At 39.7% G+C, this 27,714-nt stretch overlaps 1 protein-coding gene across 1 annotated transcript; it reads right to left on the bottom strand.

Annotated features, from left to right (window-relative positions):
• Positions 1-77: 77 nt before the first annotated feature.
• UBQLN1 (ubiquilin 1) lies at positions 78-26,276 on the bottom strand (the record flags this gene model as incomplete). The annotated part of the gene is made up of 11 exons (XM_079548577.1): positions 78-233; positions 1,585-1,753; positions 2,086-2,201; positions 5,874-5,957; positions 6,924-7,066; positions 7,474-7,717; positions 8,379-8,537; positions 9,381-9,643; positions 11,159-11,277; positions 13,171-13,322; positions 26,118-26,276. The coding sequence occupies 11 exons, from the start codon at positions 26,274-26,276 to the stop codon at positions 78-80; spliced, it is 1,764 nt and encodes a 587-aa protein (XP_079404703.1).
• Positions 26,277-27,714: the final 1,438 nt, after the last annotated feature.

Genomic DNA, 27,714 nt, shown 5'->3' with positions numbered 1-27,714 from the left:
AATAAAAGCAAGTATTTTAAAGATTTAAGAGCTGTTATCAAAAATAAATTACATTTTTTCAAGTCAAAGAAACACTGCTATGAAGGCTGAGAGCCAAGGAGCCTTTCAATAGCTGCATTGATGTCTCCACCTGTTGCTATTAGCGCCTGCAGGTTTGCTTCACGGTTCAGAAAGCCCATCGCACTCAGCTGCTCCAGTTGTTGCTGAAATCTAACTTCTGGATTTTGGAACTGCTAAGAACAAAATTTCAAGTTGTAAATCCACAGCACACATTTGGCAAAGTACTAGATTTAAACACAGTGGCTTCTGCACCACTTACATGGAATCTTAAACTACAGGAAAAGGAAAAAAAAAAAAGAATTTGGTGATGTAAGAATAATTTCTTAATATAGCTACAGATACAGATTATATGCATATCTATATTTGGTCCCATTCTCCCTCCATATTTTATATTGAATATATTAATATAAGTATGCATTAAATAAGCATAAAATAGATAATTTAAGAAATGAAATGGTTCAAACTAGTAATGTCAGACAGCAGAATTTCGATGATGTCTCTGCTGGCAATGGTGAATGTCTCAGACTTTCTTTTCTTGGTATTAAAGTCAACTTGCTTTTAATCTTCCAAGTATACGTTGATTAAGCTACCGGAATTCTAACTGTTGGAAAGCTCCAGCATAAAGCAAACTCACAGTTGTGCCTTATGGGTCAATACTACCCATTCATAAACTCATGGCAAAATTCTCCAATTCAAAAGCATTTTTGAATGAGAACAACTATATGAAAATAATGTGCTGGAGTAACACAAGAAGTCACTTTAAATCAGTGAGATTTTAGATGTTAACACAAACTTGTGCAGCTACTATTAATTACACGAACTTGCACAGATACTGTTAATTACTCTTTCGTTCTAATTCAACAGTTTCATCCATCAAGAAACTATTGAAGAAAGTTCCATAGCTCCAAGATAACAGAAAGACAATCCAAATTACAACAAGTCCCCTCACCACTACTTGCTTCTCATGAAGCACAACTAAGCAAAATAGTCAATTGGTAGCCCAAGTCTTCACAGTGTAACAAAACATACTGCAGTTTGGACCTGCAGAATGTCCATGAAGCAACAATTCATGGAGAATCCAAATAACTGGAGCGTGGCTATTTCAAAGCATTGGACAGAGACTGTCACAGCTACAGCGTAACAGACAGCACTGCTAACAAACTTTGTGCTTTCTGCATTTTTAAGTTCTTGTCTGAGCACACATTTCACCTGTCAGCAAACCTCATCACCTCAATTTTCAAGGCATTTCAGAAATTCAAAGGTATGAAGATGAGTATATTAAAAGGATTAACTGTTCAGAGGACACTTTTACCTTATTTTAAAAATAATTAAAATTATTTTTAATACTTAATTGCACAGCTGCAATGCCATCTTAAGCTGCTTCTGCTTTTTTTTTTTTTTTTTTTTCTTCAATAGCAGAAGTACTCTGAGCTCTCAAGTCTCAGATTTATTTTAATTTGTTTTAAGAGAAAACTTTAGGAATAATTTAGAAAAAAAAATCCAGTCTGCAATAATGTACTTTACCTGAGCATTTGCACCAGCAAGGGCTTGCAACATCTGCTGGACAAACTGCTGGTGACTGGGTTCAGCAGCTCCAGATGCTGGATTTGCACTGTCACTGGGAACAGAACTAGGTACGCTGGACCCTGTAGGAGCTCCAGTGCTTCCCAGGCCACCTAAACCAGGATTAAATCTGCACAAGTGACAGAAACAGAAATAAGTCAATTGAATAATAAACCCATGCTTAACTGTAATGTCTTCTCTAATCCTATATATTATTACCATGTAAAAATTCTGTCAAACGCAGAGTAGGTGACATACTACGACAAAGACAATAGTCATCACTGTTCAAAAAAAAAATGTACTGCATCATGAAACATTCCAAAACAAGCTCAGTGAAACATTCCAAAACAAGCCTGGCTCCAAAAAAGACAAAACAAAGAGTTTTCACATGATAAAATCTCTACCTGTAGAAAGAAGCACAAGAGAAAAGCTGTTTTCTAGAACTGTGACACTGAGTCTTACCCCGGTATAAGTCCCGGCGCTTCTGTTGCCAGAGTCTGCAAACCCTGCTGAATCTGTAGTAAAGCCTGCATTGCTCTGGGGTTTGACATAGCTGATAATGTGTCAGGATTCTGCATCTAAGAAAATGAGAGAGACTTGTGACTGAATCATGTCAAAGCACTCAGTGTTAATTTTTAACCACTTAATGTTTTACAGAATCTGATATGCTTTCAGAACTTGTTTTCTCGTTTTAAATTTGAATGTTTACATGAAATCCTTCAGAGTCTGGGGGGTTTCTTGAGAAAACTTTCACGGGAGGTGATCAGTGAACTTTCTCTGATGTGAACAAAGCTGTGAAAAATAAGGAGTATACCAAAATAATATTTTTCAATACCACTTCTAAAGACCATCATATTTCAAAGCCAAGGAGTGTCCCAACCCATCATCATTCTTGAATTAGTCTCTTATGTCACACTACTAGTAAGCAACAACACTGAATAACTGTTAATCAAGTTTCATCATATCTAATAAAAGGTTACAAAATATTTATTTCCTAGCTAAATTCAGACTACTGAACTATAATCATGACAATTTGTGCATGTGTTCATAATTCCCTTGCAGACTACAGAAATGGAAATATACTACAAAACATACAAGCAAATTCACAGTATTAAAGGACCTTCACTGTGACTTCAATTGTTTTTTCACATCCACAGACAATTTAAAATGCAAATCCTTTTGATTCCTGAAGTTAAATGTCCTGAAATCAGACTATTTCAGACACAAGATCAAAACTAACAGCTTACCCTCACCTCTGCTTACAGATGCCACCCAAAGGCAAATGCTATTTGTTTCAATTACAAGTGAGACAGTTTTAGTAGCTAGATCTAATTCTAACAGCAGACAGACTGATAAATCTTATCAGCCTTTACTTGGCAACTAGACCAAATTTATTCTGTTGCAAAAACATCTGATTCATGAAGAAATGTACATTATAAGGTAATCTTCCTCTGGTCCAGAACAGAACTGCAGAACAAGGCATTAAGAAGTCTAGTCTGGAATATGAGAGCACAGCCACACTTAAGTCTTGTTATCTGTTAACATCCTCTGTTCATCTCTTGGATTTTTATTTTCCTGTTAAAAGTCAGACAGTAACTAAATAAATAGCTGGCAAAGCCTACTCAAATCTTGCAGATCATTTAAAGGAGATCACATGGCATGTGCGGGCCAAACTCAGGAATCAGACTCAGCTAGCACAGCTTCATGAAAGGCAGGTCCTACCTGACCAACCTGTTCTCTTTCTACGAGCAAGTGACCCACCTCGTGGATGAGGGAAAGGTGCTGATGTAGTCTACCTAGACTTCAGCAAAGCCTTTGACACTGGCTCTCATAGCATTTTCCTAAACAAGTTGGCAGCTCGTGGCTTGGACAAGTACAGACTTTGCCAAGCTAAGAAGTGGCTGGATGACCAGGCCCAGAGAGTGGTGATAAACAGAGTCACATCCAGCTGGTGATCAGTGGTCTGTAGTGGGGCCTGACCTGTTCACTATCTTTCCTGATGACCTGGATGAGGACACTGAGCGCACCCTCAGTAAGTTTGCGGATGACATTAAATTGGCAGGAAGTATCTATCTGCCTGGGGGTAGGAAGGCTCTAGAGAGGGTTGAGGACAGGCTGGATCTCTGGGCTGAGGCCAATGGGATGAAGTTCAACAAGACCAACTGCCAGGCCCTGTACTTTGGCCACAACAACCCCAGGCAATGCTACAGGCTTGGGGCAGAGCCATTGGAAGACTGTAGAGAAAATGGACCTGTAGGTACTGGTTGATACTCAGCTGATTATGAGCCAGCAGTGTGCCCAGATGGCCAAGATGGCATCCTGGCTTTCTCAAAAATAGTGTTACCAGCAGGAGCAGGGAAGTGACCATCCCTATGTATTCTGCACTGGTGATGCTGCACCTTGAGTACTGTGTTCAGTCTTGGGCCCTTCACTACAAGAAAGACATTGAGGGGGCAACTACGCTGGTGAGGAGTCCGGAGCACAAGCCCTATGAAGAGTGGCTGAGGGAGCTGGGATTGTTCAGCCTGAAGAAGAGGAAGCTAAGGGGGTGACCTTATCCCTTTCTCGAACTACCTGAAGGAGGGCTGTGGTTGAGGTTGGGGTCAGCCTCTTTTCCAGGTAACTAGTAACTGGACTAGAGGGAATGGCCTCAAAGTTGTGCCAGGGGAGATTCAGTTTGAACATTAGAAAACATTTCTCCCAGAGAGTGGTCAGGTGCTGAAACAGGCTGCCCAGGGAGGTGGTGGAATCACCAACCCTGGAGGTGATCAAGAAACATTTAGATGTTGCACCGTGGGACATGATTTAATGAGAAATAGTAGTGATAGGTGGACAGTTGAAGTGGATGATCTTAGAGATCTTTTCCAACCTCGGTGAGTCTACGACTTTCAGAAGAAAGCATTTTGGGCTCATCAAAGTAAGCTGCTGTAACTATTCTGTTTAGGTAAACGAACGAACTGTGGCTTGCTGTCCAATATTCAGAATTGTTTTTACAGAAAATGGTGGCCCAACAATTTCTAGAACACTGTTGTGACCTGGACCTTATCTGAGTACTGGCAATTCTTGCTAAGACTCATGAAAACTGCAGATAGAGTAGCCCACTGCTGAATTTTCCTACTTCTTCAGGGTAACTGCCCTTTATTGCAAAAGATGCCTTCCCCTGCACAGAGAAACACTTTATAGTTTGTCACCCAATTCAACCATATAAAGCCAAAAGATAAGTGAGGAAGTATGAACTGCAAAATTATCAACATTCTGAGGATAACTCAAGTGCTTTTCCACTTTACTTCACACCCTAATGCAGTAAATCACCTGAACCAACAGAGTGAAGACAGAAGCAGTTGTGTCTGCATCATATGATACCAAAGTGAGGAAATAATCAAAGGAAAAAGCTCATAATAGTGATTCTTGCTGTGTCTACACTAATGAGCATTTATTCACAGATTTCAACAATTTAAGTCATCTATTCTGAACAATTAAGCTGTTACTGTAATTCCTGAGTATGTTACTTTACTTGTAACATTGCTTGCTTGCAGTAAGAACAATGCACATTTACTCAAATTTATATGGATAATCTAATGATACAAGCTATACAACTGGATTATGTGTTTAATTCCCAACATTTTTGTTTACTCCTATTTAAAGAACACAGCAACACTACTCACAGTGACAGCTAAAATCATGGAGACACCCAAGCAACAAGCACAATCATGTTCACAAGGAACACAATGCAATTCACAGGCTTTTGCTTCTTCAGAAACCAGCCTACTCTGCATTAGCTGATTTGGGTCTTTCTACACACACTGCAAAACGCCTTTACTCCAATATTTAAGGTGGGGTGGAACAGCAGTGGCTTTTCCTACAGTGGTAGGAAAAACACAGTGAAAGATTACTCTATGGAAAAAAGTACTAACATTTTTGTTTTATTTACAAAACAAATCACAGAGCAAAAAAGTGTTCTCCATCTACAGTGCAGTAAGAATCATTCTTTCTAACTACAGAAGCAAGAGTAAATCTAAACTGTTGTGCCGATCATAGACAAACATCCACCAAAAGGTTTAACTTTCTGAAAGGATGGAGAGTCCAAGCAAGAATTTATTAATCATAGAATAACTTGGTGTCTAAAGCCAATGAGAATGTATGTTAACGCTCTAGCTTTTAATCAAACCAAGGAAAGACATCAGTTTACTGGAAAAAAGAGACCTTCTCTGAAGTACAGACATTTAATAATAGCTAGTATCTTATCTTACTTGCTGAAGGAAAGTAGGAAGCTGCTGTCTCATTTGCTCCTGAAGCTGAGGATTTCCAGCAAATAAAGGATTATTCAACATCATCTATAGGACAAAAATATTTAAATTCAAAGATCAAGCAGTAAAAAAAACCACTGTGGATTTAAAGATGAATACTTAAAAAATATGAATCATAGGTGGTTATTGTATTCTTTATTATTCTCTAAGAAAACTCAAACTCTCAAACACAACTATCTCCTTTAACTAAAACTTGTTATGAACCACCAGCACAAAGACATTGTAGGGATTTTTTTTTCTGTTATCTTTTCTTAAGTGGAAAAAATTGCCAGATCCCTGCCAAGACAATTTCATTTATATTATGATTCACTTTTACTCAGCCTCTGCTACATATCTAAATGATTGTCTCTCCGTAAATATCATCTGCAGAAGACCAGATCCAAGCCAGTATTCAATACAGAAAGGAAGACACTTTCTCTTTGTTTAGCATTTGACTTTGGCTATTATTTGTTTAACTGAAATGTGAAAATACTTCTAAGATATTACTCACAGAACAGCAGTATCTGTAATTCAATAGCATGCAAGAGCCACAGGTAAGCAATTAAAACCAGAATGACACCTAGAAACAGCACTGACTCTACCCTTTCACTTCTCTCATCTCAGACTACTGTGGTTATTTATTTACAAGGAAGCAGATCCACCTTAATGTACAAGCATTTGTTTTCTCTATCTGGCTCTTGCACTAGGTCACAAGTTCAGGGCTGCACAGAACATACACAAACTGACAAGTTATTTCAGAAGAACGCCTGGCAGATGTCCAACTATAAAAGAAACTCACTGCAACAGATCATTAAAGGTAACCTGGTAATAATTTATGTAAGTTAGGCATTAGCATACTTGAAAAACTGGGCTACTTATTGCAGACAAGTGTTGAATTGTTGCTCAATTACTATTACTCTGTAGTGAAAAATTAAACTATCATATAAACAAATTTTAAAAAATAAACTCAATGCACACAGTACATCAATACATTGCTATACCAGACACACTTACCTGTACTGCAAGATCAGGATTCTGGCTTAATGATTGCATCATGCTTCTCATATAGGGTGCTGACAACATATTCTGCATAAGTTGCGGGTTTTCAGTTATCTGTTGCAACAAGCTCTGCATTCCTGGTGTGTTGAACATACCAGCTTAAAAAAAAAAAAAAATGGTCACTTTATTAAACTTCTTATCAAATGAGTCCCTGAAATGCGCTTTAATGTGGTTTTGCATACATAGATGCATCTGTCTCTCAAAAACAAGTTAAGAAAAATGTATCTAACAAGGAGGCCCACTAGACCTAAAAGTCATCAGCTGTTTTCATGCTTGTCTGCAAACAGGAAAAACTCCATCACTCATCTAGGGATTTCCTACTATTGTTGTTTTAAGGCAATACTCACACAGTATCATTCTTATTTTACTTTTCACGTTTCTATACAAAAGACTTTGACACTTATCAAGGACTGCACGAAAGAAATAAAGGCTCTGAGTCTCTTCCTAATAAAATAATCATTTCAGCAAATTTCCCAAATGCATACAACTGCAATAACAAACACACCTCCTAGTCCAGGTCCCAGATTTGGTATGGTTGAACTCTGTCCTGTACTGCCAGATGTATTATTTCCAACGTTAGCACTGTCAGTGTTCTCACCACTTGTACTGGTACTTGTTGTAGAACTCTGAGAAGTGGACTGAGGAGCCCAGGGATTTGGTAAAGGATCTCTATTTTCTGTACGAGATGGCTGACTGTCCCCTCCTGATGATGCACTGCTTACTAAAGAAGCAAATGGATTACCTCCAAACTACAAAGGAAGGAAAAGCAAACATGTATCATCTACAAAAGCAAACTGTTTTTAAGTTTGCTATAAACCACAAGTTACATTTCCAAAGTTATCATGAAGATAGATGTTGATGGCTCTTAATAGTTATACTCACCATTCTAAAGTTATTTAAGAGTAAACACAGAGAAAGAAAATGCAGTCTTTCCAAATAGTCTCACTTCTTTTTGAAAGTAGAATTTCTACTACACTGGTATTTTGATCATGTAAGACTGTATATCCTACAGCAGTTTACAACTGTTAAAAGTCTTTTCCCATTTTAGGTTACATATATTACTAAGTCCACCCTTATTAACTTACCTGGAGCTCATAACTTTACAAGTCAAAGAAGTAAAAGAATTTAGACTATGTGGTAACCTATTTAATATAGAAATTTATCAACTTCAAAATAGCTTCTCAGACCCATAACACAGTATCTGTACTTCTTGAAGCTTGAAGGAGCACAGAACATGTTAAAAAAAAAAAAAATCTTCCCTTTCTCTCCCCTCAACAGAGAGAGAAGGCCATACTGTGAATTCCATCTTTACGAAAACTTTGCCAAGTACACATTTGATAAGTTACATCGTTTACATTCTTTCATTCTTAAAAATATTTATTCTCAGTGGCATCTGCGATCTTTTCTCACCTGCTCCTGTGCTGCATTCAACATTGGCTCCTGAATATCTGTATACATACGCCGCAAAGCATTGTATCCACCTGGTATACTTTCAAGGTTGCTCAAGGCTCGGTCTTGGTTTCGCATCATTTCCTGCATCATTGCAGGGTTTCTAGCAAGTTCTATTGTCTAAGAAAGTGGAACATTTAATCTGCATTAATAAGAAATCCATTCTAAAGTGAAGACGTCAGCATGACAGCATCTCTTCTACTAGATCTAAGCCTGATATTATAATTAAAGCCAAAAATCAAGAAGTCAGCTTAATAGGAGCCAGCAGAATTTGGTACTTAGCATGTACTCTGCCACAGCTGTGACTACATTGGTTGGGTCTGGAAGCACTGCTAAACAGAAGAAAAACCTTGAACATATTATTCTTTCTCCTCTCTTCACCTTTTTTAACACAATGTACTTCTGCCATCAGAAGCATGTGTACAGGCTCAGAAGTACACTCACAGGGTACTTCTAACATCATTACAGTGTGCAGCTTATAATGGAAACTTTAAATACCCTCATTTTCAAATGCTCTCATTTGCTTTTCGAGATCTTTTGCTACATAACATATCTTACATAACATATCTTACATAACATGCAACTACAGAAGCACCCAGAGAGTGCTCCTGAGAGTTAGGTAAACTGGAAATAAGTACAGTTTACCAAAAGTAATAATTCTCCAAAACTTGTTGGCTACACAACAGTGCAGACAACTGTATCCAACTCTAAACTCACAAGACATTAGCATAAAATCTTCAACATCTATGAAAACCATGCTGCAGATTTTCTGAATTACCTAATTCAGGCTTTAACAACTATAAACATAACTACAAGTTGCCTACTGACATTTTATAGACTTTCTAAAAAACTCAAATTATTCAAAAACATTTCTCAATACTCAACTACGGACATCCAGTTCTTGCTATGTTGTTCAGTTACACTATGATCAAAGGTCACAAACTCAGAGATCTTTCTACATACCTGCCTCATTATATCCGGATTATTCAGCATATGTCCAATTTCTGGATTTCTCTGTATCAGTTGCTGCATTTGAGGGTTAGCCATAATTAACTGCCTCATCAGGTCAGGATTTGAAAGCACATTCTGAATAAATGGATTCTCCATTATCTGAACCATCATTTCTGGGTTGGACATGAGTTGTCGTTGCATCTGACTTTGCAACTCTGAAAAGCTTGACGTATTTAAGCCCAGGCTACTCAGGCCTGCCAAGCCTCCAAGGCCACCTTTAGAGAAAAAAAAAAAAATTGAATTTACATTTCTTATTGTAAGTCTAAACAGAACAACATCTTTTGTAAATGCAAAATACTTGGATATATTCCACATTTCAAAAATAACAAAATTCATTGGAAACTCCATCTTTGCGAGGCTGTTAAGCAGTCATTCATTAAGTCTGCTTCTTAAATAACAAAACATCTTAAAAAAAAAAAAAAAAAAAAAAGAATTGCTTTGAAATAGAAGTTATTACAATGCTAACAACTTCTGATTTTCCACAGCTCAGTAACGAGTGCCACTTGAATTTTGAGGCCTTGACTTTTTTTTTCCTTCTGATAAATTTTAGTCCATTTGTGATAGTCATTCATCTCTCCACTCTTCTTTAGACTGTAACTGAAAGAGACCTCACAGTATGATGTATATTGCCTATTGTAATTTAAAGTAGAGCTCTTCTTTTTCACTGCTGCAACAAGAACTAATCAATAATGCTTTTACTTCCCTTCCTTTGCTGAGTCCAAATGGAAAACTTTCAATATTTTATTGAAGATGTAGTTAGCTATAGAATTGGTTACACCTAAAAAATGCAACTGCTTAACACAGCTTTTTCAATTCTGTTCTTTTCTTTTTTCTTTTCCACAAAAGCAAATGAGATGAAAAAGAAGAATTAGAAATATTGATATTGCTGAAATAGTAATTTCAAATGAACACTGCAGTCTCTTTTTTCATGAAGGAGAAAACAACATGCTTGGAAATTGAGAAAAAATAGACAATTTTGCTGCTTCTGTTCCAGATTTCAGCTTTGTATTACAGATCCAACTTTATCATTACTTCCCTCATGCAAATTCAGACAGACTCTTAAGGAGAGGGATGACATCGTGAAGAGTTTAATTACCAATAGTGCCAGAATACAGCATCAGCAGTACTCTACTTCTGAAGATGAAACAGCTCCTGTCTATAGCCCCTTCCTACAACCTATGTCACAGGTATTTGTAATTAGCTTTTTTTTTTTTTTTTTTTTTTTTTTTACAGTCTTGATTGCATTAGACCAAAGCTTCACAGAAAATTATCTGTACCCTGTAGAAGATACCCACCAGAGAATCAGAGAATAGTTTGGACTGGAGAGGACCTTGAAGATTATCTAGTTCCAATTCCCCCTGCCACAAGCAGGGTTCCGACCTATCAGGCTGCCCATGGTGACACTAAACCTGACCCTGAACACCCCAAGAGATGGGGCATCCACAGCTTCTCTGGGCAGCCTCTGCCAATGCCAAACAACAATTTGAAAGACATCTAATCAAAATCTCCCCCAGTTCAGTTTAAAATCATTCTACTCTTTCTTATCACTATCAGACTGTGTAAAAAGCTAGTCTTCCTCCTTATAAGTTCTGTTTAAGTACTGGAAAGACACAATGAGGTTTCCCTGCAGCCTTCCCCTCTCCGCAGTGAAGAAGTCCAGCTTCCTCAGTCTTTCTTTGTAGGAGAAGAGCTCCACCCCTCTGTCCATGAGGTCTAACAGATGTTCTTACCCAAGCCAAAAGGGTTACTATTTGTTGAAGTTGGTGTTGAGGTACTACTACTGCTTGATGCAGATGTGGTAGTGGTACTCCCGCTGCTCTGTGTTTGCTGAGCTTGGTGGTCTTGTGATCTAAAAAAACAGAAAGACAATTTCAAAATTACAAATGTAGCAAGGCAATTTAAATAATGTCATTAAACATAGCAAGAGTGTCAAGGATACTTGAGAATCATAGTTTTTCATTTTGATAATTCCTGAGAATCACATCTCTCTAGATGGCTTCCTGTGATAAGTCTTTCAGACATGTGTAACATCATCTGTTCTTCAGAAGAAAAGTTTGAAATATTAAGAAAATGAACGGGCATCACTGCAGCCATTGCCACCTTCTCATGCAACCCCAGAGCAGCGTGCACTCAGAGTGCACTCAGACAGTGATTATATGCTTGAGGCTTAAAGAAGTAAAATTCTATTATTCTCTTACTACAAGACAAATATCAGAATCTCAATAATCTTCATAACTAAGAATGAAGTAAAAACAGCTGCCAAATTCATATGCTCACCACACCTGTTTCTTGCAGAGGCAATAGTACTGGTGCTGCCATATGATACAAAGGACCAAAGAATTCAGCTGATTCAAAGCTAACCTGGCCTCTACTCAGTGAGAGAAGTTTTAAGTCCAAATCACTTGCTAAATCTGGTTCACTAAACAATTACATAAACATCTGCATTTGAAAAATTACAAAATTACAGTGTAAAATAACTTGTAGAATCTATGCATGCAGACCTTCCACAAAGACTTGAAGGTTAGACAACATGCTACATTTTACAGATCAGTTCATCTCACATCTCAGTATCTTTCTTGTACAACAAAATTCTATAATTGCTTCAAAAGCACAAAGTCAAAACAAACAAAAAGCAACCCGTACAAATCTGACAGATGCCTTCAGTACAGAGGCCTCCCTGAAGTTTAAGAGCTCTCTGTCACTAAAATCAAAAGCCAAACTGGCAACGAAACGCTTTGCAGATTTTGCAAGTTCTTCCACCAATCAGTATTAACTTATTAAGGATCCCATCATCACCCTCATGAATAGATACCTAAAACATATCATGTCAAGTCATGAACACCGAGGGTACCAACAGGACTTAGCAACCTCATTCAAATTGCTACTGATGTTCCAGTGTAGTGAAGGAGACACTAATTTTTGTCCACAAGATCTAACAGTTCTGCTAAAACCTCAGTCCACAATGATTCATATAATTCAGTTTCGCTTATTTTCCTTTATACTCTAGTAAGAGAATTCTAGGTCTACCAAAGCACTCATAGAATCTAATGAATGAAAACTTGTTCTAGAGAGAAGCTTCCAGATAAACATTAACAACCCAGGAAAGGGGTACTTGGGCTTGTAATAACGCTCCCTGACAGACCCACTGTGGGTAATACTCTGTGCTCCTGAGAAGAAAAGTGTTGCAGAGTAATTATGCTTAAGAGCAACTGACAGCTTTGAACACAAGACCAGTACAATCACAGATGCATATAACGGCTTGGGTTGGAAGGGATCTTAAATATTATCTAGCTTCCAATCCCCCTGTCATGGACATGGCTGCCACCCACCAGATCAGCCGCCCAGACACCCCCCAAACAATCTGGCTCTGAACACCTCCAGGGGTGGGACATCTTCATGCAATCAGTGCAACGAGCCAAGCAGTTGTAACTTCAGTCACAAAGATCATAGACTGCAAAGGAGGTTACATTTAATGTGAACTTCCTAATAAAGATATTTGGCTTTCTTAATCTAAGAAAATACACAGAAAAATATGACACAGAGAAACATGAATCTGACTAAAATATGACACAGGTCTAAGAAAAGAGCATTTTGATTTGACTTATTTTACACCACAACTAATCAGTTGACTACAGTTGCTTAGTCAGATCTAAGTTTGCCGAACAGGAAGCCGTCACATCAGAAATTAAAATTATTTTGACTTCTTAGAAGCAAAGAGACAACTGTTTATCAGCGACATTACCTGTTTTGTGTTTTGATAACCAGGTGAACAGTGAGTCCATCGTGAATCCCATGCTGAGTCAAAGTATCTTGATCTTTCAATATTTTTCCAGCAAATATGAGTACAAGCTGATCGGTGTGGGACTTGAAACGCTTAGAAATTTCTTCCTTAAACTAAACAAAAAAGTTAATTTCATACACTCAGATAACTGTATACTGAACTACTATGTTTTTATGATTTGTGGACTTGTTTCAAGTTTAATATACTAAAGTACTTGCTCTGCATTTTCCACTTCACACAATCTAGAAATACTTTATTAAACTCACTCAATTTTCTTTTTTTTTTTTTTGTACAAAGAAAGACAATCAAGTCATTCCTCTACCATGCAATAAAGACGAGAAATGTTCCATAGGTAGTATTTCAGGTACAAATCCATGACAATAAGTACATACCAGTGTGTGTATGTATGTGTGTGAGTATATACACACACACAATTTACATGTCCTACTAAATATATATAGTATTATACACACATGTTACATATATATCAGTATATGCATACTAATATGTTAATATATATACACACATATAACATACACATACTACAGAATTTATCCTTCACTGATCAGACTGAGGATAGAATATCCCAATTACAGTGAATCTGTCTGTGGTTTTCCTTGAATCAAGCAAAGAATTATCTTCACTTCTCAGACAGTTTTGCTGCCTTCCATGCAACAAAACTAGCATTCCTTTCCACACGGGCAAAAAAAAATTCTCAGTTGGCCCTGCTTTCTCAGCCAACTCACAACACAAAGAAACGACATAGTTCCAGCCCAGGTCATGGTGAAAAGGCACGTACTTCAGCTGACAACAAAAATCACACTCATTAGCCCAACAGAACATGGAAATCCAATATATATCTTTCTGCCTTCTTAGCAAGTAGTTACCAGGTTACAATTTGACTGAGATTTTATTATTCTATAGAAGTTTTCACAGCAAGAAAAAAAAAGTCACTAAAAGTAAAAAGGAAAATAGTAGGAAAAAATGAGAAGGAATGACTTGATTATATCAAAGCCAGGTACATTTTTTAAACTAGACTACTCAGTAGGTTAATTATTTTTGAAGGTATTCTAGTCAGTTGGGAAAAACTCCAGAAGTTCACCCTATTTGGCATTTTAAAATTAAATTGACCTTACCTCTTCAGAAGCAAAATTCCAAGCATTCTAGAAATTCTCACTCCTACAGAAAACTCAAGTATTAATCTTATAATTATTAATAATTATGTTTTATAATTGGCAGGACTAAAAAAGAAAATCCCCTCGTATTACACTTTGAACATGAGTCTCTAATTGGAAGGGTTTATTGTACAGGAAAAGAAGAAAAAAGTGTCTGAGACACAACAGAGATAAGTCTCTGTCTGGGTAGAAGATAGCCCCTGGTTAGTTAAGTCTGACCAATGATTTAGTTCTGGTTCTTATCAAAACAGCTTCTAAGTCAGCCTTATAGTGACAATATCGTGGCTTGTCGGTATTCCAGAAAGCCATCGAGTCCATTCCTTTCCAGAGTGGCTTACTTACCTGAACTATTACTGACATGCTTATCCACTCTGTTTTCAGAGGTCTCCAGAGATAGATACCATTATCTTTTCTTCCAATAAACCTACTCCAGAGCTTCACACCCCTGTTTCTTCATTGTCCTGCCCACCATGGCCAATGCAAACAGATTGCTCTCCTTAGAATTAAGAGCTGCAGTGAGGCTAACCTTCCTTTGAGGAGTAGTGTTTTCTAATCCAATCATTCTCACTAATTTCTGGATTTTTTTTAATTCAGTTATAAGTGTAAGACTCAAAATAAGCTACAATATTCTACATAAACTCTTACTCACTCTTACTAGGATAGCAGGATAAACTCTACAAGATCTTGCAAGATACATTCCCACTTATAAGAAGCAGAAGCCCACATGGGAAAATAACAGTGTTGACTTAAATAACTATTAACTTTGTAGACCATTTTCTGCAGAATAACTTCATACACAGTTGCTTCCTATTCTGCATTCTTTGTTAATTATTCCCAGGAATGCACATTCCAGTGTAGCAAAACCAGGAGAAATACTCAGTTTGGTACAAAGTTAATGCATAAAAATATTGTGCCAGACCAAAGAGTAATGTAATTTGCTCTCATACTTTCACAACATGGCGTGGCAGGGAACAACTTAATTATCTTCAAAAAGTTGATGCTGTAGTGTAAACACTGCTCAGAGCCATGTCCTGCCACATTTCCAGAAGCAGCTGTGTTTCTACAAGACCAAAGAAGCAAAACACCCTTCATAGAACATAGCTACATGGTACCCAGTATTACTAGTATATAGGTATCAAAGGCTATACACTTCCTTTTCCCTACTATCATGATACTGCTTTAGATGACCTGCAAAACCAACACCAATCTAAGACAGGAATATAAAATCAAATGTACGAGAACCATAAAGAAACCTTTACAGCAATGTATGCACACAACCCAAATGCACAACGGGCCTTTTTCCAGCCAGGAAAACAAATCTATCTTAAGTACTGAGACAATTTCAACTGAGGCATATTTATATAAATAGACTAACCACTCAGAGGGGAAAAAAAGAAAAAGAAAAAACATCAGGTCTTTTTCATCTGTCTCACCCGGGTTCAGCACATTCTTAAGATTTCTGCAATGATTGAGCCGTGCTTCATATCATATCCACAAAAGAAAACCATCTAGATGTGATGTCATGAAATTCATTTTGTAAATGAGTCTGCTGACTGTTTTTAATAATCAAAAAAAACAACATAGCAATAAAAACACAGTAACAACAGCATAGGCCTGTGACAATAGCACACTTTCTTCGGAGGCAGGGGGAGGAGACCATTTTATACACCTGCAGTAAAGAACCCTACAGATCTTTTTCAGTACAAGTTGGGTTTTTTTTTGTTTTTTTTTTTTTGTTTTTTTTTTTTTGTTTTTTTTTTTTTTTTTTTTTTTTTTTTTTAAGTTCTCAGGATCAAACACATGCCAGTTTTCAGAATCACGTAATCTCTGACAGTACTGTAAGATGACTACACCTAGGTTGGAGTGTTTTCGGGGGGCCCTACGTGGAAGACTGCAGTCAGGCCTGGGGCACCCAACACAACAAAGACATGTTCAAGTGGATGCAGAGAAGGGCCATGGAGATGATCAGAGGGCTGCCTATGAATACAAGCTAAGGATCTGAGCTTGCTCACTCTGAAGAAGAAAAAGCTCTGCGGAGATCTCATTGTGCTTCCGGTATTTAAACTAAGCTTATAAGAGAGATGATGAGAGACTCTACTAGGGTACTTAGGGATATGACTAGGAGGAAGGTTTTAAACTGCAACAGATTTACATTAGATATTAGGAAGAAATGCTTTAATATGAAGGTAGTTACAAGGCAAAACAGGCTGCCCTGAGAAGCTGTGGATGTCCCACTTCTGGAGGTGTTCAAGGCTGAGCAGGATGGGTTCCTGGGCAGTCTGATCACCGCAAGGAATTTGGAAGTAGATACCTTTAACTGTCCCAAACTGTCCCATGATAACACAAATCACTACTGTTTGCTTTGTGAAGAAGAGTTAGGGAGGGTGGAACACAGAAATTTTCCCCAAACACTGTGGGCAAGCATATCTGCATTTAGTCTCCACCTCTCATTGGTAACTAAATTAAATGCAAGGTCATTCTCATATAGTAAAACAGAAAACCCACAGTTTTCTTTAAATTCAGACAGAGTAAGGATAAAAGGAAGGAATGAATGCATTCTAACTCCCACAGACCCTTTCTACATGTAGTTTTAGGACTCCTCATCATTCTAACATGCAACAAGTTAGGAGATAAGCACTTTGGTAAGAAAAAGCAGCATGAATTACAGAAGTTCCTAAATGCAACCAGTGAAGACAACTGCATCAATTCTCTTTTCCTAAACAGAACTGCAAACGTCAATCTAATATGTATCACTTCAATATCTCAAATTAAACACACTCAACAAAAAAGGAAGTAAAAGATAACGCTGGAACGGATTTCAGTGTTTTTAGTAAAATGAACTCTGGTATTGCTTACTTTTTCTATTCATATAATTCAACTAAGTAACACTGCTGGTAAGGTACAGTCACTGTTTCAACAGGTAAGGCTGTTGACGTGGTCTACCAGGACTTCAGTAAAGCCTGTGATACTCCCCCTACAGATTCCTCATGGAGAAGCTGGCTGCACATGGTTTGGGCACACACTCTGCTGGGTGAAACACTGGCTGGATGGCCAAGCCCAAAGAATTGTGGTCAATGGAGTAAAACCCAGTTAGCAGCTAGTCACGAGCGGTGTCCCTCAGAGCTCAGTACTAGGGCCACTTCTATTTAACATCTTTATTAGTGATCCTGATGAGGGGATTGAGTGCACCCTCAGTAAGTTTGCAGATGACACCAAGTTGGGAGGAAGCATAGATCTGCCAGAGGGGAGAAGAGCACTACAGAGGGATCTGGACAGACTGGTTTGATGGGCTTAACTGTATCAATTTCAGCAGGTCCAAGTTCTGGTTCCTGCATTTTGCTCACAACAACACCAGGCAACCCTACAGGCCTGGGGAGGAGTGGCTGGAAAGCTGCCTGGTGGAAAAGGACCTTGGTGTACTGATGGCAGTCAGCTGAATGTGAGCCAGCAGTGTGCCCAGGTGGCCAAGAAGGCCAATGGCATCTTGCCTTGTATCAGGAAGCAGGTTAGCAGGACTAGGGAAGTCATCCTGCCCCTGAACTTGGTGAGGTCCCACCTTGAGCACTGTGTTCAGTTTTGGGCACCTCAATACAGAAAGGACTCTGAGATTCTTTGGAGCAGGTCCAAAGAAGGACAACAAGGCTGAAGATTGTGGAGAATGTGCCCAATGAGGAAGAACTGAAGGAACTGGGGCTGTACAGTCTGGGAAAAAGGAGGCTAAGGGGAGACATTATTGCTCTCTTCAAATATCTGAGAGGTGCTTATAGCAAGAGCAGGATTGGTCTCTTCTCTCACTGGTTACAAGTGACAGGACGAGGAGAAACAGCCTTAAGATGCGGCAGGGGAGGTTTAGGTTGGATATCAAGAAAAACTTCTTTACAGAAAGGGTTGCTAAGCACTGCAATAGGCTCTCCAGAGAGATGATTGAGTCATCACCCCTGGATGTGTTTAAAAACCATTTGGACATGATTCAGCAGAGGGCTGTTAATGTTAGGGCAGTATGGTTAAGCTGCAGTTGGACTCAATGATCTTCAAGGTCTTTTCCAACCTGAGCTATTCTATGATTCTATGATTAAAATACTTTGTCACCTGGGAAAACCAAGAGTGGAAACAGTTCTAAGTCTCAGTAGTTGGCTGGAAGCAAGGACTTCCTCTATGCAGTTCTCCCACTGCACTGACTATTCCCTTTTACTAGCATTTAACATCACAAACAATAGTTTAGTCAGTTTGTATTGCCATTTAAAAATTCACTTCAAGAACCAGGACTTACTTCAACACATTACAAAGAATAATAATTTGCTATACTAAATGCCTAGCATTTTCACAGAAACTATTTCACTGCATTGCTCTGTTAACTGAATACACTCAAAATAAGGTAAGGAGTGAAATCACTTTTAAACAACATTATTAAAGGAATCAGTGAAAACAACTGCATCAGAATATGCATCAGTCTGAAACACAAGACTAACATCAAGACAGACTTGCTTCCCAAGAAGAAGAAACAGAAATCATTCTTAATTAGAATGACTTAACTCAAGGTCACAGTCTCCTCAAGGCACAGAAACTCACAGATCTGACATAAATTAGAGCAAATCTAAAGCTGGTTGTACTGAAGCACCAGGCCTGCATTCCTATTCTATCTTAACTTGTAAAATTTTTTGTTGTATTTCCAAATTCTTCTTTTTTCTTTTCTTTTTTTTTTTTAATTTTTTAGGGAAACTTAGCATTTTTTAGTCTCATTTTTTACACTCTTGGTTCCTAAATAAAATATCCTTGAATTCACAGTACTTGAAAACACAATTCAGTCCAATACTCCACTAAGAGAAAACTACTCCTTGGCTCCACATTATCACAAGAACAGGTTCCAGAAGTTGTTAAGGCTTCCGCTACATCTGCTCAACTTGATTGCCTCTGAAGGTTTTTGCAACATACAGGTGAACACTGTTCTGCTGCTGCCCAGGCCCAAACCAATGTGAAGAGAATCCAATTTGCATAATTCCTATGTGAGCTAATTATAGTAAAAATTTTGTCAGTGAACAAAGCACCTACGTACACATCAACACTTAACTATAAGAGACTTTAAAAAAAACAAAACAAAACAAAAAACCACAGCCACTTTGCAAGGGATACCCATACTTCAAACCTTTAGTCTTCTAACATTTGACCATCTGATAAACTGGCCTTGGAAGTTTCAAAGTTTATTCTAGCTAAAGTAAAAAACTTCAAATGCAAACTGTCTTTTGAGATATTACCATCTTATGATTCAAAATCTTTTTGCTGACTCACTCTCTGCCATTTGAGACAGCGAGAACATTACCATCCACACGGATTCTGTGAACAAAGAATAAAAGGAGGAAAACAAGTAAATGAAAAAAACATTTCCCAAATTTTCTCAATGTTGACTTCATGAGATATAATTAAAAATGAAATTACTGTAATAGTATGAAAGAGGCCTTAGTGAATCAACATCAATTACCACTGAAAGGCTCCAGAAAACTGCAACTGCTTTGAAAATACTAAGCTACAACTTCAGCTAAATAACAATAAAAAAGCAAAGTTGCAATCTTCAGAAACCAAACTGTTTTAAACACGGTAATGAAGCAAAAGTTTGTATCTATTACATGGCAGAATTGCAATTTACACTCCCAGCAGTTCCTCAACTAATAGTTCTGTTACAAAAAACATTGCCAAATGACATTACCTTGTTCACAACTGGCGTTTCATCAAGGACTACTTAAAACTTTCAACTGCCTTCTCTATTAAAACACAAGGCTCAGTATATTAACAATACTCCAGCCTCTTAACTCACACACTAGTTTCAACAGAGGCTAACTGATGAGCTCCAGATACATTTCACACAATGGAATCAAAAGTCTTCCAAACTCAGGAAGTGAGGAACCAAAGAACCACATACACTCACAGGAATACAACTGTTCATGGCTGTGGCCTCCTTCCCAGATGAATCACATCGGGTAATCTCATGACTCTGAATTAAAGGGAATCAGTAAAAATGGAGTCCTCATTGCACAACTCTTGGATGTTGTACAGGAAGGGGGACAAGAATTTGCGGTTACAGGCAGCAAAGCACTTTTGGCATGGCCAATTTTTTTGCAGCAGATGAAGCACTGCTGGAAAGTGCATCCAAAATCAGGCTTCCATACATGCTTCTTTTTGTCTGTTATGACTTAATGGTGAGTTACCATCTTCCCATACCCTTGTCAAACACACACGTAAGTTTCATAATCACACTATTCTCTCAAGCACTGCCATCAATCCAAACTGACAAAAACCTCATTCTGAGAAACAAGCTCACATTCTTGATGTTTACAATCATAACCACTCAGAAAGGAAAACCAGAGGCAGTGCCATCTAGTGGGAGTATCTCAGGACTCACGTTCTAGCCAGTTCTATGCTAGACAAACTTCAGCAAGCCATTCCACTCCCTCATGCTTTGACCTAGGAGAGATGATTAGCAGTTCCTCCCTTTTCCATAAAAGGACTCTGCAACTACTGGTGGAAAGTACTGCGCTTGCAACAGAACAGGCCTTTTCTCTAGCAAGCCACCAAGACTGAAAAAGGACATGAGAGTATTATATGCAAACAGCAATTCTTGCAGAAGAGATGCATTTTAAGAATGTATTCTACGCTTTTTTTTTTTCCCACATGAAACAGCATAAGATAGAGTATTTTTCAACTTAATGAGGAAGAGGTTGGACAATATTCATTCTTCCTGAGGAAAAACTGCTATATGAATTACTGCCAATAGAATTATTACTCATTTGACCACCAATTATCTCTGAATTGTTTGGTTTCAGTAAGCTTTAAATTTAAAGTGATAATACAATATATATTACATGAAAGAAACACAGATAGCAATTAATCTTTTCAGTCTGTCAGATTAAGGAACTATCAACCTCATCAGCAACAAGACAAATGCTGTTGTCTTTTTTTTTCCCCAGACATGTAATCCATCACATAACTCACAATTTGTAAAGCAATGTCCAAACCTTACTCATGCTTCTATTGGTTTTCCAAATAGCCAACAGATTCAGATGTTGAGTGAACTCTGAAATATGTAGAACACTTAACGCTATCTCTATAACAGGTATTAAACCACATGGATATTTACCCACTGTTGTCAATTTTAAGCAGCACACAAAACTGGTTTTTTACAGCTCTGTGCTCCCCTTCCTCATCCCTTCAAGACTAAGGATGACTGAAGCTAGCAAAACAAGCTTGTGGGAAATCATAGGAGACAGCCCATAGAAACCCCAACAGGAGGCCCTAGGGCAAAGCTGCTGCCTTTGGAGAGCAGCCTGCTGTGGGGCAGCTGCCACCCATGCAGAGCAGTGCTTGTAGGTTTGGTATATAGCAGCATTGGAGCTGTGCTTGGAGAGCTGCAGTCTTTGGGAAGCCCACACAAGACAGCAACCTGTGGGAGGGACCACATGGGATTTTCTTGTACTGATAATGATTAAAGACACACTGAGCACAAACAGATTTCACAGGGGAAAAAAACAAAATAAGAAAAAGACAGGTGGGCAGCACTTGCAATCAAGTGACCTTCCAAAGTGGCTTATCATTTGAAGGTTATTTTCCATTGTAACCTGCATACTTCATGTTCTAGGTGCACAACACAGGATCAGTAACGACTCTGTTACTGAAGTTTTCAATATAGAAAAAAAACAAAATACTTTCTTAAAATAGTTGGAAAGTGCTTTACCTTGAGTGCACATCAAGTAAGTTTTTGGACAGTTACTAAATTAGGAGCATTTGCTGACTCCCTTGAGGGTAGAGGGGCTTGAAAGAAAGACTGACAGATCAGAGTGCTGAACATCACAAATGATATGAAACGAAACAAGAGCAGTCTTGTTTCTGCAGTCTTGAATGTATGTATGTATAGGATGGGGAACAGACAGCAGGAGTGCAGCCCTTCAGAGAGGGACTTTAGGTTCTGGCTAATGGTTTAACCAGTGGGAGTCAACAATGTGCCCCCTGTGCCCAGAAAAGCCAACCTGAGCTGCATTAAACATTGCACAGCTAGCCTGTCAAAGAAGTGATTGTCCCCCTGTATTCGGCACTGGCACTGCTTCACCTCAAGTACTGTGTGCAGTTTTGGGCTCCATGGTATAAGAAGGATATAATTACCACTATTAGAAGTGTCCAAAGGAGATCAACGAAAATGGTGAGAAGTCTAGAGGGCGTGACTCACAGGGAGTATCTTAGGATATTTGATTTGTTCAGCTTAGAAAAGGCTGGGGGGGACCTCATTGCTGGCCACAACTTCGTGAGGGGAAGCTGAGACAGAGATGCTAACACCTTCTCTCTAGCAGCCAGTGACAAGATAAAAAGGAACAGCTTAAAGCTGAAGAGTCTATACTGCTATGAGGAAAAGGTTCTTCAGCAGAAGGTGGTGGGCACAGAACAGGCTGCAGCCCTAAGCTGCCAGAGTTCAAGGAGCATTTTGGACACCGCTTTTAGACACAGTTTGGGTTTCAGGTGGATCTGTGTGAAGCCAGGAGCAAAGCCAATGGTCTTCATGGGTCCCTTCCAGCTTGTGATGATCTATGTTTCTACATTAAGAGAGCAACAAATAAGACACACTGTATAGCCCCAGTAGCTCAAAATATTTATCTAAAAAACCTAGAGTTTCATTCTGGAAATGTTCTGAAATGACTGCAAACAAAAAAATCACCGAGTCATAATATTAGCTATAGAAATATGCAACTAAATAGCTTTTATTTTGCAGCATCAGTTTAGACTTTTTTTTTCCCCCCACCTGCAAATATACTAGACATAGCTGGCTGACCAATAACAAGATGACAAACCACTTACTGATCCCAGGCACATTTGAACAGATATGCAATTTGTTTTGTATTTGAGACTAACCCATTTTCAGGGTCAATTCTAGAAACATCACATTTACTGCCGATGCTTATTGTTAAAACAGTTTATAATTACAGCTGAAGAAAAACAGACTAATGTTAGCCACTATCAGACACCACATTTTTCAATAGTAGCTGGGACACAGCTTTGGACCCGCAGGGGCAATCTTACTTCATGGGAACCAAGGAATAACTGCAAATACAATCTGTACCTTTGATTTATGTCAAATGTTTAGCATTTAAGATAAATGGTAAACAATTATATTTCAAGCAGCATGTTCTATTAACTACTTATAACTGTAGGTCTGCTTTTAGTAAAAAATTGCGTTCTTGCTAGTTTATCTAGATATTTCAGCTTTTAAGACAATTGGTCACAAAAAAACCTGGCATCCCAAATGGCCTTCATATTTAAAAAAAAAAAAAATCTTGCTAAAGACAAATTTGTAGAATATCTGACCTTAAGTAAATTTGTTTACACTTCCTGAAGTATTCCAAATAAATTGCAATTACATTGCTTTTGGTGACAGATGTTACCCTTCTGTTAGATCTGATCTATGAATCTCAAAAACAAACAAACAAACAAACAAAAAAAAAACACGCAGAATTTTACAGTAATTTTATAACAGAACTGATGTTGCTTAGAAAAAAGTGCCCCCTTCAGACAGATTTCTGCAAACACTGTGAATAACATTAAAAGCAAACACAGTCGTTTCACCTTTGGGAGAAATGCCTAGATTAAGTTTGCAGAGAGTAGCAGATAGGATGCTGCAAAAAGAACACCAAAGACAGGAGAATATCACCTCCCCAGCAGCTGGAGCGAGGACCTCAATAAAGCTTATTTCTGAGATGCTTATAAGCAAAATAATGGGAAAAACTTGAAAGAAATACCACCATTTTGTCTCCTCGCAGCAACTAGGTAGAACAAAAGTGTAAATTCTAGCCAAGTTGCTGGAATATAACTTTACACTCAGAGCTTTTACTTCATCTCTTTTACTCCCCTTTGGTAACCACACAGGGTCTTCTGGTTCGTCCATGACAAATTATGTCAAGCTTCGCATTCTGACAGCAGTGGTGATAGCTAACAATAAATTCAGAGCCTTCAGCAACTAATTCAAACTCCTTAGCAAACTGACATTGTGTTTAGGGAAGGCTGTTATTCCTAGATAAGCAGGGCACCTGAAGCCTAAAAGCAGAGCCTCATCCCACAAGCCTTGAGGAGATACGCTGTACCCTGCTGTGTTTGATAATACAGACACCACAACAAGGTCGATGTGCTAATAAGAAACTTAAGTAGCCATGATTCTCGAAAATACATTTCTGACTGAATATGAGGCTTGGCCCACACAACCTTTTGCCTGGGCAACACTTCCCACTGGAACCTCACAACTACAACTTGTAAAAACCCCATATTAAATTATCACATGTGTGGCATTACATTTTAGTATATAAAGCAATTCTAGGAATAGGCAGGCATTTCGTGGAAACTGTACGTATGCTTACATGTTGAAACGTATGGGATTTGTGTGCTTTACATGCTGGGTGCGCATGCTTGGGGAATCAGAGCTGCAATAAAGTCAGCTTTCTAACCTGTCACTCAGGCTGTCAAGTTTGATGGCTGGATTCCTACAACCAGTGGAGCTCACATATGCACCCATGTTTTAGTTTTCAGTTACCAGTTACATACAAGAGAGGGGGAAAAAAAAAAGTCAAGCTGATTTGCCTCATCCAGAAATACTTCAGGGAACATTTCAGACAAATCTTATGGAAAGTGAAATAAGCTCTGAATCCCCTCCAGGCAACTGCATCTTTTGGAGTATTTCAGCAAAGCAGTATCCATCTCCTTCATAAGCAGAAGAATCACAGAATGGCCTAGGTTGAAAAGGACCACAACGATCACCTGGTTTCAATCCCCCTGCTACGTACAGGGCTGCCAATCACTACACAAGGCTGCACAGACCCACATCCAGCCTGGCAGAAAACTGACTTCACAGACTCTACCTCAGGCTGTGGTTGTAGTTTCTCTATGATTGCTTGTCCTCTAATTCAAACAAAAGTCCCTGTCAATACCTGCAGAGAAAACCTCCAGGACAAACAGGATCATTACAAGAAACTGAAATGATGATTCACTACTTCTTTCAAGCCGAGGGTACCGGAGGGGGGGAGGGGGGGGGAGGGGAAAAGGGGAGGGGGAGGATGGGGTGTGGAGGGAGGCAGACACTGGCTTTCTTAAGAATGTAAAAAAGACCCCAGCACATCAGTTACTAAGCAGTACCACCGTGCAGTGCCCTATACCGATAACGAGCACACTGAAGCACAGCTGAAGCTGCACTTCGTTTGCAGTGCAAATTTTACGATCTCTCAAAAAAGACAACTTCCCTAAAATTCAAATGCTCGCCGTGGCATTCTCGATTTTTTTGTTGTTGTTTGGTTGGTTGTTTTTTGGTTTTTTTTTTTTTTGTTTTTGGCTTTTTTTTTTTTTAAGGTACGTTTTTAATCAAGATAACGACCGGCTCCGCATCGCTCTCAGGAAGGTGATTGCGCACGCTCTCCGTAGCCCCGCCGGCAAGAGAGCAGCCACCTCCCCCGCCAGCCTGAGTCAGCCCAACCGGGCAACGCGGCAAGAGCTCGGCCCGGGCCCCCTCCCGAGCCGGCACACAACCGTGGGGAGGGAGAGTTCGGAGGGTTGCGGCCGGCTCAGCGACCGCCCCGCAGGGAGCGGACCCCAGCCCCGCGCAGCTCCGGCGGGCAGCAGCCGCTTCGTCACCGGCGCGGTCCCCGGCCCCGCGGCCTGAGGCCGCAGCAGAGATCGCGGCGGGCCGCGCTTCCCTCACTCCCGGCCGCCCCTCACCTGCCGGATGCTGCTGGTTTCGGCAACGGAGAACTCCTCTTTCTCTTTGGGAGTCTTCACCGTGACTTTGATGATCCGCGGCTCGTCGGCAGCTGAGCCCCGAGCAGGGGACTCCGGGGCGCTGCGGCTCCCCGCGGGGCTGTCTGCGCCGTCCGACATGGTGAGCGGGACCGGGGCAGCTCCTAACGCGCGGCAGCTCCGCACGAGCCCAGCTACCCCTAGCTCTCGCCTCGCCCCACCGGGCTCTGCCCGCTCCCGCAGCGCCGGGCGGAAATACCCCAGCCTGGCCGCGGCGCGCACTGATGACGCAACCCTTCGGGGAAGTTACTAGAAAGGGGCGCTGCCTGCCCGGGCGGGGGCTGGACAGGGAGTGTACGCTGTGCGCATGCTCGACGCCCGCGCAGGCGCAGTTGGTCGCGCACATCCCCACCGAGGAAGCGGCGCGGGGCTGCTGGCCTGGGTTTGCCTTTCAGTTTCTCGCTCTGTGCCGCTTTATGCGTAGTGAACATCGAGCTGTTTACTGTTCTAGAATCCCTGCGGCACCACTCCATTGCCGGGGGCGCGCTTTTCTCGATCTTGGGCCACGTAAACTTAATCACTAATTAAATCTAGCGTCACCAAACCAGACTTTATTTAATTCGTGATAATCCTGAATTCAAGATTCCTGTTTCTCTTTTAGCGTGAAACGCGAGCCTGGCTTTCCGTTCCACACCAAGGGCCTGCGCCTCCTCATCCTTAAGTAACAGCTCGGTTTCCCGAAGGATGCTGCTCAGCAGAGGAGCTGCCGGGATAATCTCTCAGTAGGAGCCCCGTGTAAATCATGTTGGCTGGTAACACAACAAAGCTGTTTCCAGCCCCCTAAAACTTCTGTGCAACCCATTTAAAACCTGTTAACAGGCTTTAAAACAGGGATACCAAAAGCTGGCAGAAGGCCATTCAAAGCTTTGACCAACCTAGAGAAGTGGTTTGTTAAGGAAAAAAATACTTTCAGGCATATTTAGCCTCTGAGTCTTTTCTTTGTCGCACTCGTTCCTTTCCCATGTTAGTTGTGACCATACACAGCACTGGATTATGGTGCAGCAGAGTGCTTTGACACAGAACAGTGGCAGAACGAGGGCTGCAATGAGTCAAGTAATGCTTTGCTCAATCAAGCAGTGGTTTCAAGCAGAAATCAATCAGATCAAAGTGCAAGGTGATGTTCCTCAACCAGGGCTGCTCTTAGTTTACAAATACAATAGCTCATGCTGACTGTTTGGCTACTTGAGTACAGTTTGTACCAAAAGAGCACAACTGCTATCCACATTAGGCTAGCAGAGATTTACAGTTTGGATTATTAGACGTCTGTGGTATTCAATAAGAGTACCTAATAGATAAGGAGTACTACATGTTCACACAAAATAAGAACCTGAACTTACTGAAAGTTATTAATTAAACAGGTAATTAAGAGATACTCTGAGCAGAAAACTGATGTTTCTACATCATAATTTTGGTACAACTAGCAGAGATAAGAGTGTTCATTTGCCTGCATGAATGTGTGCTCACCATAAGACTTTCAGAATGCAATTTATACATAATGTGTGGAAAAAAGTAAAAATAA

This window comes from Tetrao urogallus (genome assembly GCF_951394365.1).
Source record: "Tetrao urogallus genome assembly, chromosome: Z".
NCBI lineage: Eukaryota > Metazoa > Chordata > Aves > Galliformes > Phasianidae > Tetrao > Tetrao urogallus.
The sequence above is the reverse complement of the archived record's forward strand: the minus strand, read 5'-3'. Positions and strand labels throughout refer to the sequence as shown.